The 15,410-nt window shown below is 45.7% G+C and overlaps 1 protein-coding gene across 2 annotated transcripts; it reads right to left on the bottom strand.

Annotated features, from left to right (window-relative positions):
- Positions 1-73: 73 nt before the first annotated feature.
- On the bottom strand, positions 74-14,777 carry mdh1aa (malate dehydrogenase 1Aa, NAD (soluble)). 2 transcript variants are annotated; one of them, XM_062542154.1, is made up of 9 exons: positions 14,615-14,777; positions 10,600-10,698; positions 10,260-10,356; positions 8,159-8,334; positions 5,952-6,074; positions 4,776-4,952; positions 3,955-4,068; positions 1,206-1,295; positions 74-630 (listed from the first exon to the last, which is right to left on the bottom strand). In XM_062542154.1, exons 1-9 carry the CDS (start codon positions 14,666-14,668, stop codon positions 508-510), a joined length of 1,053 nt encoding a protein of 350 aa, XP_062398138.1. In that variant the 5' UTR covers positions 14,669-14,777; the 3' UTR covers positions 74-507. The 2 variants fall into 2 exon arrangements, with proteins under 2 accessions (XP_062398138.1, XP_062398145.1); XM_062542161.1 differs by lacking the exon at positions 14,615-14,777 and adding an exon at positions 11,461-11,621.
- Between the last annotated feature and the right edge of the window lie 633 nt (positions 14,778-15,410).

Here is a 15,410-nt window from a genome sequence, read left to right as displayed (position 1 = left end):
TTATTGATCCCCAAGGAGAAATTCAAGAGGGGAAAGGGAGGGAGGTAAACAATAACACAACAGACAAATGAAATTGTTTTCATATTGTTTTTTATTATTATTGTTGTTGAACAACAGGTATTGTTACAGTGATCGGGACAACTATGTGCGTTCTCATCTTTCACAGGGACATTCCCTATTGTTGTGTCGCCCGATTGAAACCTGCAGGAGTCGGAGTCTTCTCGTTTTGTGTCTTCTGACAGATCTTTAATGTTACGTCTGTTGTCTGGTAAGTGAAATACACACAAAAACAAACACATGGAGAGAGAGAGATGAAGGAACACCTTCCCTCAGCTCAACACAGACACACTCATCCACATACATACAGTTGATCTCTCACACACACACACGCACGCACGCACACACACACACACACAGGCAGCAACATGACATGGAGGTTCACAGCTGTGAGCGGGGAGGCTTCTGGGCGTCTACGGGGCGCTGCGGAGCCGTGGTCGGCGGAGGCAGTCACACGCTCAGGAAGGCGACGGCAGTGTCGCGCTCGTCCACCAGCTCGGCGGCGGTGGCGTCCATCTTGCCCTTGGAGAAGTCGTTGATGGACAGGCCATCTACCACCGTCCAGGTCTTGTTCTGGACCAATGAGAAACAGGTCAGTAAAATGGCACTTTATAATATTCTCTCTCTCACACACACACACACACACACACACACACACACACCTGCATGTCTGGCATCTCTCTATGGTGTTTTAATTGATCAGGTGCCACGTCAATCCGTGTCCAATTCAAATCAGCCTCAGGTAAATCAATCAATGGATTTATCTCAATGTTCGAGGAACTAACAATAGCCTATTTAATCTAATAATGGCATATTAGAGATTTGGATCTTTTGAGCCCCTTCGGGGACAAAAGTGGGGTTTTCTTTTTTTGTTATGTCCGTTCAGTGACTCCATACCAATCAACTATCAATCAAGAACACACAAGCAAACCTACAAGTCATTAATCAAGTTAAAACAGAGGCTTCACCGTGTTCACTAGAACACACTGAGTTGTAGAAATTCTATTCCACAGGAGTGTGACGGCTCCTTTACCTTGATCATGACTGGGAATGAGTACATTATAATATTCACACACACACACACACACACACACACACACACACACACACACACACACACACACACACGAGTGTAATGTCTCCTTTACCTTGATCATGACTGGGAATGAGTACATGAGGTCTTCAGGGACCCCGTAGGAGTTTCCACCAGCATAGACACCCATGGACACCCACTCACCCTGGAACAAGAACACATGATGGGAGTTAGTCCATCTTTTTGTCTTGCTTTTAATGCCTCATCACCTCCTTACATGTTTGTGTTATTGTGTGTGTTTTACAGCCATGGTTATGATGATACGGTTATGCAATATTGAGTAAACAAGGAATCTTTCGGTCCTGTTTGTTTAGAGAGCGAGAGCTCTTGAGAAGTCTGCCATATACACTTCCACTTATAACCAATGGAACTGACTACACCAGGGGCAAGAGCAGGGCACGCATTGTGTTTGCGTTTGCGGACAGACTGCTATTGGCTGCATGTCTGGTGTAGCCTGGCTGTAATGTCCACATAGAGCCCCTGTTTACATGACTCTGTGGACATTTTGCAAATGTCTAACTCGATGAAAGGCGAGAGTCTATTATGGAGATTATAAACTATAAACAGCCGCATTTACATCCTAGCACACCCTCACATGCTCGCGGACGCTAAAAACACAGACAAAATAGAACATTGTCCGAACAGATATAATCCGCATCCTACATGAACAAGTCAAACACACCCACCTAAACAGAGTGCCAAAAAATTAATTATATAACGAGACAATAGGCATCTTAAAGAGTGAGCTTTTTAATTTGTTTTTAATTATTATTCTAAGCATATTTTCTGGGGCTTTTTTTGCCTTTATTAGGACAGATTGGATAGGACAGAAGAGGTCCGACGAAGAGTAAGCTTCTTTTTTTTTTCTTTTAAACAACGCACAAAAAGTCCTCTGGAGTGATACTCTGTGACGCTTCTCCTCCCCCCCCCCCCCACTCTCCAGTGCTGCATATACTGGTAAGCAGAGTGCTCTACAACAACACGGGGTTTATAAAAGGATCAAGATAATCTCCAGCTTTGTGCGAGTCGCTCATGTTGATGGTCAAGCAATGGAGTTGGGAAGTGCCGGCTGGATCAGTTGCAGCTACAAGAGATGACAATGGAGGACGACCATAAAGAGCGCACTTAGAGAAGATGGACACCTGCTAAGCCAAAGTTTTCCCCCCTCGTAGCTTTAAGCCACTACAGTCATCTGCGGTTATCCACTTTATTTACTGCTTATTGAAATAAATATTTCCAATTTTGTTTTATTTTTTCATTTTACCATCTTAATGATGCCATTGTATAAATCACTGAAGATAAAATAGAATTAAAAAGAATAAATGAATAAATAATCAAATAAATAAGTATAATAATAATACGCTAATACACACATTTAAATTGAGTTAACTGCCACAATAATAATGTTCTGCTGTCGTAAGAGCAGAGACATGGCCATAAGATGAGGACATCTCTGAGAGTTGGCCAGCAAATATACAACGACATGTGTGATTAGGAATGTGGTGATTAGGAACGTGGAGCTTTTGCGTTCCTTTTTCTGCACTCTCTTTTCTGCTGGATTACATGAGTGATGCTCCTCATGGCACCAATCCAATGACATCGTGTGTGTGTGTGTGTGTGTGTGTACATTTGATGTGCTGAACTGCTGTTATAAAACACACACACACACACACACTCCTTTATGTCAGACTCAGGACTGTCACAACAGCCGTCACAGAGCCACAGAGTCATGATGGTCGCTCAGAGTACACATCGACTGAGGTAATATCTGTGTGACTGTTCATACAGATATTAGGTGGGTTAAACCAAAAGACATGCCTTACCCTGATCAGAGCGATGGGAAATGTCACAAGTGTATCACAGGCTGCTGAGGGGTTTGCCTATACGGCTATGCAGATACTGAATTTCCCCTCACAGGATCAAAAAAGTATACGTATAATTAAAATGTACGTATAAGTATACATCAAATTGTGGCTTCATATTGTACTGTACGGTCATGGAAGCCACCCTCCCCTGTGCTGATGAGACTAAGAGTGGGTGATTATGATGGAGTGATACAAGGCGGCATGTCTGATATCTTTAATTTATTGTTATAGGAGCCGTCCTGCTCTCTGATAAGACTAGGAGCGATTACGAGGTAGCGATGCGAGACAGGGTCTCTGTGATGTCTTTAATATACTGTACCGTCATAGGAGCCAGCCATACTGCCCCTGTGATAAGACTAGGGCTGGGCGATATGGCTAAAAAAGAATATCTCGATATTTTTAGTTTATTTCACGATATACAATATATCTCGATATTTTTAAATTTTCTCAAAAGAACTTCATAAATTCTCCCTTCCACCCTGTGATGTTTTAAATCATGTCAGTATGATGCAGCAGGCTAGGATAAATCAAAAGACTATTTAGTGACTATGATATACCGTCATAGGAGCCAGCCACACTGGCCCCTGTGATAAGACTATGGTTGTGTCTCTAACCACATACTTCCATCAGTACACTGCTAGTGTGCACTGAGTGCTTACTTGTGTTGTGCCCACTTTGCCATGGTTAGTATTGTCCCAATATCTGCACTATATACTTAAACTGAGTATTTGAAGTGTGCAAGTAGGCGGTTTGAGACACAGCCTACGAACTTTTACTTGTGTTGTGCCCTACTTTTCCATGGTTATTATTGTCCCGATATCATGGTTAGTATCGTCCCAATATACTTAAACTGAGTATTTGAAGTGTGCAAGTATAGGCGGTTTGAGACACAGCCGTATGAGTGGCTCTGATGAGGAAGCGATGTCTGTGAAGTCTCACCTCGGGGGTGCCGAACCAGATGTCCCTCATGTGGTCACAGATGGCCTTGGCGGCAGACATGGCGCTGGACAGCTTCCTGGCCTTGATCACGGCAGCACCACGCAGCTGCACCGTCTGATGGACGCAGAGAGAGGAGGGGGGGGGGCAGAGAGAGAGAGAGAGAGAGAGAGAGAGAGAGAGAGAGAGAGAGAGAGAGAGAGGAGAGTTAGAGGGGAGAGGAAGAGAGAGGAGAGGAGAAGAAAGAAAGAGAAGCGAGAAGGAGGTGAGAAAAGTGGCAGAGAAAGAAAAGGGTGAAAGGAGAGAGAGAGGAGATGAGAGGAGGGGAGGGGGGGCAGAGAGAGATAGGAGAGTTAGAGAGAGAGAGGAGAGTTAAAGGGGAGAGGAAGAGAGAGGAGAGGAGAAGAAAGAAAATGAGCAGATAAGAGAAAAAGCGAGAAGGAGGTGAGAAAAGTGGCAGAGAAGGAAAAGGGTGAAAGGAGAGAGAGAGAGGAGATGAGAGGAGAGAAGAGGGAGATGGAGAAAGAATGAAAGAAAGAGAGAGAGATACAGGGTAGGAAGGCAGAGGGGGAAAAGACAAGAGAGAGGAAGAGAAGAAGAGGACAAAAACAGTAGAGAAGAGTGAGATCAGCATACAGAAAAGGAGAAATGAAAACAGGCCTTAAGCCTCAGTCTTAAAGGTGCAGTCCAAACGATTGATATTTGAGCTAACAGCCAATCAAATACACCCCTCGCCTATGGATAATAATGGATAAGGACTGCCCCTTTAAGGGTCTCCCACTGCTCCCGTGATGTCAGTGTGGGCTTGGGTGACAGCGTCTTACCGAGATGAAGTCTCCCTTGAGCCAGGCGTCATCCTTGATGGCGTCGAAGGCGGCCATCTCTTTGCCGCGCACGTTGACCTTGCAGTGGTGGACGTCGGGGTACTGGGTGGAGGAGTGGTTTCCCCAGATGATGACGTTCTTCACCTCATCGGAGGACACGCCGACACGGATCGCCACCTGGGGGTGTGGAGGAAAACATCAGTTCTGCGTCCCACTGGGTAGCTCATATCTCATATCTCAAACACGGGTATTTTGGACACATAGGGTGGCTGGCTCTCATAACTCTCTCCTCGATCCTCGATGCGCGGTCCTCGAGGCTCGTTCCCACTGATCTATACCTAACACTGGATAGACTATCCCATTGTTGCCGCCCCATCATTCTTTATCTAGATCAGTGAGGACGAGGACCGAGGAAGGGAGGGAGGGAGGAGGTATAAGACTACTGTAAATGAGAGGCACCCCTACAGTATTTTGAAGATGAAGGCTTACAACACTGCATTTACAGTAAGATGATGTCTCATATGTTCCTTAAGGCACAGATAAACATAATCGAGCTGTTTGGTATACTGTCTGTCTCAGCCCCTCATTTCATCAATGATTGTGTGCAAATGCACCAGTGCTGTTTAAACCTCTAACTAACCAATAGGATATGAAAGAAGAGGAATGCCGGTGCAACACAGATGTCTTCTTTAAGATTCATTTTAAAAGGTGCAAAACATGACAAACGTTTTGACGTTACAAATGTCTTCATCAGAGTCCTTGACTCTAGGACTCTAGGACTCTGATGAAGACGTTTGTAACGTCGAAACGTTAGTCATGTTTTGCACCTTTTAAAATAAATCTTAAAGAAGACATCTGTGTTGCACCGGCATTCCTCTTCTTTCATGCGCCTCTGTCCTGGCCTGGTTGCACCAGATTGTCGCACAACTGCAGAAGCGCGGAGAACTTTCCTTTGTTTGCTAACCAATAGGATACTTTGATTAAGCTCATAGGAAAGATTCACAGCACAGAGACAGACACACAAAGACGCAGAAAAACCCCCGTGCACACACACACACACATACACAAATACACGCACACAGACACACACACACACAAATACACAGACACACACAAATACACGCACACAGACAGACAGACAGACAGACAGACAGACAGACAGACAGACAGACACACCTGGGAGCGGGCTCTGTTGTGGTCCAGGCGGGTGAGGCAGGAGAAGTTCTCCTTGGGGATGGAGGGAGCCGACTTGGAGGCGATGAGGCAGTTGGTGTTAGCAGGATTTCCCACGACCAGAACCTGGAGACAAAACACAACAGTCACACACACACGTACACACACATCAGGTGAGAACAGTCCTTCTACACTACAGAATACTACAAAATACTACAAAGGACATATTGAAATTTGTCTAATGGTCTAATAATATCTGAAATATACTTTCGTATTGAAATTTGTTAGGATTAGAATTTGTGAATTCCAAATATTTATTTTGCCAAAATGACAAAAACATCAAAAGAAAGCATAATCCTAAAACAAGCACACATAAGAGTGCATGGGTGGTTTACTGTAAAGTGGTGGAATAATAAAAGTATGATTTCAGTTTTAAAGAATGATTAGATCAACACAAAAAATGGAAGATATAAAGTGGCAAACATATTATGATAAACATAATAAGGAAACCCTTGTTGTGTGTGTTTCTAGAGCGTGAGAGACTATTGGCTTCCCCAGGGGAGTGCACGACACGTTTAAACAAACACGAGCCTTTACTTTCACAGTCTAAACCAGAGGGAGTCGGGTCAAGGTCGTTATAACATTAAATCGCGCCATGAAACTACGTCACCACAGTAATGGACTTCTGAACCTTTGTTTTTCCAGCGATTCGGATCACATTGACCAACGGTCTTACATTACACCGTAAAACCAAACTTCCGTCCCATATTGTGCGCGTTCACCGTGCTTCAAATCAGGTTCGGCATGCGCCTCGGGGTAGTACCACTATAGTCCCACTATGTACACAACATTTCACAAGGACCATTCCGGAACTTTCCAGGCTGAGCCATTCCATAAGTGATTACCACTGGAATGCCAGCCAATCAGGGACCTCAGTTTGACTTACAATTCTAACTCATGTTCCAGTGACTAGGCCCTATTTTACTCACCAAAACCAAGTGCCATTGAGCAACAAGTGGCAGTAATGTCGCCTACTGTACAACAAATCACAATTCAGGTTTTGATGATCCAAGACAGGGGCATATATTAACTATGTGTGTGCAGGAATTCCCCAACTATACACAAATAATAATCAATCAATCAATCTATTTAATGAACTGAATCGGATGGCAAAAGGACTTCACGACTAAGCTGTGAAATAATCTCTGACCATTTCACCCTAAACTTGAACAGAGTGCAGAACAAAGCTTGAAGAAAGACTTCACTTTCCCATATAGAGAATGGAATACCCGCTCCTTGTGTCTGATCGCTTCAAACTCTTGATAATAAACTTATACTTTTAATAACTCAGAATGGTCTGGCCTACTCGTGCACTGTACTGTATGTGACCCCCTTAGTCTATTGTGCAGGTTACCTGAACCTCCACACTTTTACGTTTACCTATTAAGTGGCTGCCAATGAAATTGCAAATGAGTGTGCATGCAGGGTAATGGATCCTTGGACACAAGGCTCTTGTATCAGAGCCACTTAAAGGATTGAAAATGCCTTTCTGTGTGTTTAGACTGATTATATTGTGCTGTCGGCCCTATGAAGACATTGCAATAACATGCCGTTCCCAACTGCACCAGTGTTCTTCCCCCTAAAAACACCCTCTTGATTGTAGGTTGTTATTGTAGATTAATCATGTACTGTACATGAAAATCCAAACACTGATACCCAGCAATAGGCTGGAACATCAGCACACACACACACACATACATACATTCTCTCTCACAAACACACACATTCACATTCTCTCTCTCACCCACACATACATTCTCTCTCTCTCTCTCTCTCTCTCTCACACACACACACACACACACATTCTCTCTCTCTCTCTCTCACACACACACACATACATTCTCTCTCTCACACACACACACACACACATACATACATTCTCTCTCTCACATACACACACACACACATACATTCTCTCTCTCTCACACACACACACATACATTCTCTCTCTCTCTCTCTCACACACACACACACACACACACTTCCTCTCTCTCACACAGTCTCTCTCTCTCTCTCATTGATTGCACCCAAGCAGACTGCAGTCACACGTTGCACCCTCTGCGTTAATGCCCGCAGGCAGTCAGACCGCTATGCGGACGACTGGGCGGGCGGGCGAGGCGGGTCGGGGCGGGGCGGGGCCGGGCGGTCACCTTGACGGTCTTCTTGGCGTACTTGTCCAGGGCGGCGCCCTGGGTCTTGAAGATGGCCACGTTGGCCTTCAGCAGGTCCTTGCGCTCCATGCCTTCCTTCCTGGGCATGGAGCCCACCAGGATGGCAGCATCCAGGTCCTTGAAGCCCACCTCCACCTTGTCCGTGGGAATGACCTCTGGAGGAGCAGGGAGAGGGAGGAGGGGCTGGGTTTAATAATAGATGTGCGCACGGGCGCACACACACACACACACACACACACACACACACTCACCAACTCTCTCTCTCTCTCACACACACACACATTCACTAACTCTCTCTCTCTCTCTCTCTCACACATACACACACACACACACACGATCAGGGAAAAGTAGCCATATTGTTGGGATTGTTTACATGCACACACAAACACACATTTCAGAAATAAATAAACACATTTGATAAACAAAAGACATTTAATGGATTGGTACGCCATCACTTGTGTAACGCCACACTGCACTCTGGAGGCGAACGATTCAAAATGATTGATCGTCGCTCTCTTAGCCGTGAGACAGAGCCAGACCACAGGATTCCTCCGCATCAGAGTTGCTGAGTCACTCCCTGTATGGGTGGTTTGCTGAGTCACTCCCTGTAAGGGTGGTGGTGGCTGCTGCTGCTCACTGCACTATGTGGCTGCTGCTACTACTGCTGTTGCACACTCATGCACAGGCTCGCTCCTTCCCTTCACTCACTCCCTCCCTCACTCAACACCACAACCCTGTGGTTGCCTGGACTAAATAATTAAAACCCAACCTCTTAAAGAGTGGGAGGATTTTTTTTTTTGGCGAGAGGCGCCACTGTTTACAAAACAAGGCCTGGAAGAGAGAGAGCTGGAGGAGTGGAAGAGGAGAGGAAAACTACTGAAGTAACAACCTTGTGCCCCCCCCCCACCCCCCCTACACACACACACCCCTAAAGGTCAAAGGTAAAGGTTCGGAGGGAGGATTCACTCGCAGGCATGTAATCAGGGGTCAACCACCAAAGTCATAGAACGTGATCTGCCTGCGGCTATCTACCTGATAAAAAGAAAAAATCTTGTTGCAACCCTTTGTGGTGCCTTGCAAAAAAATACTAGAATGCTAGACCAGAGGCTTTTTAAAAGATAACGGCTTGTCTATCTAACGGTGAATCCAATGTTATCAGCATTGAACTTCAGCCAAGGTTCACATGATGAAATAGACCATCACCCTGCTTCTCTCTTCTCTCCACTCTTCTCCTCTCCTCCCCTCTTCTCCACCTATCCTTTCTCTCCAACTCTCCTTTCTCTCTCCTCCACCCACCCAACTTTCTTTTTTTTTCCAATTCTTCCCAGACAGACACCACCTCTTATTGTTCTTCCAGGAGCCTCTGTGATTGGCTGTTTGCACTCTATAGAACCCCCGAGAGCTGTCCAATGGGGTTGCAGTGTGGTGGCCACACCTCCCCGCCTCTCCCCGGTTCTGGCCAGTCAGCGCACAGCGCGCGGTGAGTCTACAGAGCAACTGCCGCTCGCTCACTCGCTCGCCCGCCGCATTGTTCACAAGTTCAAAGACAATTTCCTGCATTGCAACCGAACTCAATATAGAACGTGGTGAGAGGGGGACGGTAAAGACGCACGTGCAAAGAAGAGAAGACAACCGGAACTACAGAGAGAGAGAGAGAGAGAGAGAGAGATAGAAAAGAGATGATGTAGCAGAAAGAGATAACAAAGACAGTAGAAAATATGCAAGAGAGTCGAAGACAGAATCACAGAGAGAGAGAGAGAGAGAGAGAGAGAGAGAGAGAGAGAGAGAGAGAGAGAGAGAGAGAGAGAGAGAGTGTGTGTGTGATTGTACGATTTTTATCACTCTCTGTGCAGAACATGAAGATCCCAGGGGCATGTGAGATAGATTGGACAGAACAGCACAACCATATGCTGCTGCTGCAGCTGCAGTTGCTGGTAGAGAACTGGGGCAGACCGTGAATGTGTGTGTGTGTGTGTATGTGTGTGTGTGTGTGTGTGTGTGTGTGTGTGTGTGTGTGTGTGTGTGTGTGTGTGTGTGTGTGTGTGTGGTGGAGGCGGGGGTTAGGGGATGGAAGCCTCACCCCTCAGAAGCGGGAGAGCACAGTCCTGCAGCTCCATGACGACCCCATCCAAGACGGGCAGCATGGGCGGAATGTCCAAAAGCACCAGGATGATTGGCTGAGAGAGAGAGGGAGGGAAGGTGGAAGAATCCATCATTCTCCTGTGCTCATTCATCACACGAGCTCGCCAAAAATACCACCGAACATGTTTCAATCACACTTGTTATGCAACACCAATCTTATTTCACAAAAAAACAAACGCTGCCGGTTATTTCCAGTTGAAAAGCAGCAAGCCGAATCGCACTACTACGCGGTGCTTTTCGTGTTACACAAAGGAGTCAAAGCTGTTCCACAGTCTTACCTGGTCTTTGCCGAAGACATCTCCCTTGGCGATGCTGTACAGCAGAGAATAGGCAATCTGCCCGGCGGCGCCGGTGACCAGGACGCGGATTGGTTCGGGCTAAAAAGTCAAGGACAAAGCACAAATTCATCACAGAGCCTCGTCAATCTGACCTACTTAGCGCCGTCAAGGGCAACGAAGCGGCAGCGATCAGACGCGACCGATCGGTGCCCTTCGATTACAATACAAAACAACAATCACAACAATGACCATTCATACTTATTAGGATAAGATGCATTGGACAGTTAAGCTGCGCTGGTTAAGCGGCTGAGAGCACTACGAGAGGCCGTAACAATGTTGCTATTTATAAAGTCTCGGCTGTGAATGAAATGATTCATGACGCAACCGAATGAATGATGCTTGAGGTGCCACGCGACGGATTGCAATTGTTTGAACAAAGCCGACTATAATAGCGAGCTTGCGCTGGTAGCAGGTGTTTCATTTTGGCCAGTGCGTTCGTAGGCCCTCGCAAAAACAGTTACATCGCGATTATTACATAATACATGGCATAATCAACATCCACGGCAGACGTCTGTGCCAACACGACAATGCCAGCTCGCTAACCTTGCACGTCAGCGCACCAAGTTACTAACGATGGCGTGGTACAAATAGGCCTACAATCTGATCTGGGTAGAGATGCATTTGATCTGCAAATCATAATGGAAGACAATAGATTATAAAATCAACCTTAAACAACTTCCTATTTAAAAGAGGCTACAACATTGGACCTCAAATGAATGATGGCTGCTATTCTGCACGATCCATCGATGGATAAACCATCTCCATACTTTCCGCAGTAATAACACATTCGTTGTTCCTTACCATGTTTCCAAGCAAGTTATCCTCGTACGTCTGCAAGCTATGCTTTCCCACCACTCAGGACTCAACGGCAGGGTCACCTCTATACTTCTACTGAAATGTCATGCGGCAACACCAAAGCGTTTCGAGCGAGCACCGGGATATGTAGTTGATTTCCTCAACGATGCTGGCTCTCCCTTACAACCAGTTCGAGAGAAAGAACACATTCCCCATGAAGAACCGCTCTGACGTCAGCATTTCCCTCTAGCTGACGTCCCTCCCACTACCAAATATGGATAACTGTACTCAAAAGCCCGATTAAAGGTCGAGTTTTGAAAGAGAGCTGGTTTGACGCAAAGCGTGCAGAAATAAATACAAACGGTTGTTACGCGCTAGTGGCAAGCCCAAAAGACTATAGTAACATGCATGAAAAGACTCTATATCCATAAATTGAGTTTGAATGCAAGTGAAATCACACATGCTCATGGACAATACTGTACGTTTTCTGAATGACAGGCCATTGAACAACTTGATCATGTCTAGAAACAGAAGGGCTGCATTAGTTATACTTCCTCTTAATTTCCGTCTTCCCTCTCTCTCTCTCTCTCTCTCTCCTTCTCCCTCTCTCTTTGTTTTTCTTCCCCTCTCTCTTTATCTCTCTCTCTCTCACACACACACACACTCTCCCTCTCCCGTGACAGGTAAATGGAGATTAGCAGCCTTAGTCTGCTAAGATGACACATGGCCTAACCCATCTACTGGCTCAGTTTGTGAAATGCAAAGAAAGAGCCACTGTTGGCAGGGGATCCCAACCTGTTGGAACTAGACAGTCTTTGTGATGTAGGACAAACAGTGGATAAAATAAAGTTGAAAGTACAAGGGTTATATAGTCTCTCTCTCTCTCTCTCTCTCTCTCTCTCCTACTTAGCCACATAAGCACTGCATTATGCTCATTGAGTGCTATTGAAGTGAGTGACCCTGTGACACTGATTTATACGTTTGTATAAGTGTTGCCATCTTTAATATTTGTGTCCCTGCACAAGTTTTTGTTTTCCTCGTGTGGACATAAGTAAATGGTTCAAATGTATGAGTGGTGTGTTATGTGTAAGTGATCCCACTGAACCTGATCAACAAGTTACCTCCAGCATACTGGCCACTAAAACATGATGATTAGAGAAAACAACCCCAATTCTCAACTCAGTCCCTCAAACAGAGAGAGAGAGAGAGAGAGAGAGAGAGAGAGAGAGAGAGAGAGAGAGAGAGAGGAGAGAGAGAGAGGATTAAACTAGTTTACTTAAGACAGAGGTGGAGGCGGACATTCCTGGTCCAGAAAGTGAAAGTCCAGCCATATATTCTTCCTACCTGTGCACTGAACACAGGTGATATGTCTAATTGATCTGATCAACCTGCATGGCTGCTAACTATGATAAACTGCTTCTTCAGACTTGAAGAAGAGCCACGCGGCTCGAAACGTAACGTCTTTAATAAAGTAAACTAAGTGAGAGCAAGTGTGCGGACCTTTTACTGATCAGATCTCAACCAACAACGAGGAATGACTGAAAAATGTGTCGGTATTTGTTGGTAGAGAACCCACCGTGAGAACCCACCGTGAGAAGTCCTGCCATCTATTGGTTCTACCTGCGCACTCAACATAGGTGAATTCACTAATTACCTGACCTACTTGACGTAAGATCTGTGTTCATTAGAACTAGCTAATTAAATGGTTGGAACAGAAATGTGGAAGGACTTTTACTTTCTAAAGCTGGCCTTTCTTACACCTCTGGTGAGGAGGGTGGTGGGTCTGGGGTGGCAGACAGACATCACTGTTGAGTTTTCTGAAGGTGTTGTGAGTTAGAGTCTGAGGGTGTCGTAGTGTTATTTACACAACACTGACGAAGGCAGGGGCCTGCTTGACAAAGTGCTCCTGTGGGCTGTTTGTTGGTGATGTTTTCGCCCATAGATGTTGCTGTGTTGATGATTTTCCTATTGATATTGAGAAGGCTTAGTTGTTATAGAGCTGCCTTTGGATATCCCCTACTACAGCACAAGGAATTTGAAAGCTCTCCTGTGTTTATCTGAAATTACAGATAAATACATCAATATGTTGTATAGTTTTGTAGTCACAGACACATTTCTTGCCCTTTATCTCCCTCATTATTTGTATGAATGGACTGCTGTTTGGGCAACACTGTGTGTGTGTGTGTGTGTGTGTGTGTGTGTGTGTGTGTGTGTGTGTGTGTGTGTGTGTGTGTGTGTGTGTGTGTGTGTGTGTGTGTGCGCGCGTGTGTGGGCATGTGTGTGTGTGTGTGTCTGTGTGTGTGTGTGTGTGTGTGAGAGAGAGAGAGAGAGAGAGAGAGAGAGAGAGAGAGAGAGAGAGAGAGAGAGAGAGAGAGAGAGAGAGAGAGAGAGAGAGAGAGAGCTATCTTAGTTTGGGAGTGGCAAAACAGGATGAGACAAAAAGGAGAGAGGCACGGTAACCTCTATGAACCTCTATGAATTCACCTGCGCAGGTCTACTCTACTCAGCTTAAATTGTGATGATTGCATGTCAATGACGTGCATCGTCAAAACAACCACGCAAACAGCCTGCCGTCATAGCCAGGTCAGACGCCTAAAGTGTAGCCTCATTATTCTGTGAGGGATCAGCCTTCGACATTCCGAATTCTCTGCCAAAATTGCCATTACATAAGAGAGGGTGTGGATTGCGCACTGTTACCAATCCCCTTGACTGTGAGCAGGGCTATCACGCTACCGTGCATGGGGCGCTCTCCATGGTACCACTCGGAGGGGTAGCAGCTCCCCTACGCAGCGTCAAAGTTAGTGAATTAAAGATAACGCGGTCGTTGAAACCCCATGATGTCCAATTGCGGTACACCAACACATTTTGCATTATGGATAAGCCCCTCACTGAATGATAAGATGAATGCCAACAGCGAATATTCAACACAGCAGAAATTACGCACAGGACACGGTTGTCCTCAAAAAACCCTGTGGTAAAGAAGTTGCCTAGCAACATTTTTTTTACAAAAGATTTTTCAGAGGGAAGGAATGACACAAGTATTTCCCCTGCAGTCAAATACGGGCTTTGTTGGAGGTAACTGCAAAGCACGTCGCTTTTATGTTTGTTCAACACACAGCCTTACAGCGTGCTACCGTTGTCAAGGAGAGGCGCGTCTTACCTCCGACGAAGCCGCCCGCACCACCAAGTACATAGCTGTCAGCAACGTCAACATAGTGAGTCCGTGCCTGTCCTTCTCTTGTCCGTGTGACTGTCCTCACCAACAGAGCAGAGTTGCAGGGCTTTTGGAACACACAAAAGTGCGCACCACAACCTGGTAACGTGAGCGTACCGGAGGGAAACGCGAACCGTTATGCAGTTGCTGTCTCTGTAGTATAGGCTAGTCTATCTCTCTCACCAATCAGACGGTCGCCGCCTATCTACTGTACATCAGGTCGTTAATGAGCTTTAGTGGACGAAAATAGAGTGAATGCGAGTAATCTTGCCGCCCATTTCTGATTATATCCCTAAATTAAAAGACGATGGCGAGTCCTGCTGTTAAATGACGTCACTGGATTTGACACTCTGCAGCAAAAAAGGTAGCCTATATCGCCTGCTGTCGAACGCCAAGGAAAATGTGTGGGGTTACTTGAGGACAACGTGGGTTGGAATAGGCTACAGCGCGTTAAGGCTTGACTCATAGGCAGATACGAAGCAGTGCAGGAACGTTTGTGCGGCGCCAAGTAAGTATGTCAAATCAGTTGCACGGAAAGTATGAGTGAGTGCTTAAGGATATCATTGAACGTTCCCACGGATTTATTATCGTGGAGACTAAACCGCAGGCGGCGGCAGCCAGACCTTGCACCGTCGGTCAGCCGTGGCCATAAGGCTTAACTTTATTGAGGCAGCATTGGAAGCGTCTTGGAGTGTTGAACAACGATTTCTTGTCCGACCATACTTTTAAAAAGAATGGTGAA

Source organism: Sardina pilchardus, chromosome 1 (genome assembly GCF_963854185.1).
Source record: "Sardina pilchardus chromosome 1, fSarPil1.1, whole genome shotgun sequence".
In the NCBI taxonomy this organism is placed as follows: Eukaryota; Metazoa; Chordata; class Actinopteri; order Clupeiformes; family Clupeidae; genus Sardina; species Sardina pilchardus.
Note: the sequence above shows the minus strand (reverse complement) of the source record. Positions and strands in the feature narration are given on the sequence as shown.

Bases quoted from the DNA above. Each gene is read 5' to 3' on its own strand.
- mdh1aa (XM_062542154.1), bottom strand. From the start codon at position 14,668: ATGTTGACGTTGCTGACAGCTATGTACTTGGTGGTGCGGGCGGCTTCG. The intron at 10,357-10,599 runs GTAAGACTGTGG...TCTCTCTCTCAG, and splicing joins ATGTCTTCGGCAAAGACCAG to CCAATCATCCTGGTGCTTTT. The intron at 6,075-8,158 runs GTGACCGCCCGG...TTTTGTCTCCAG, and splicing joins ACGCCAAGAAGACCGTCAAG to GTTCTGGTCGTGGGAAATCC.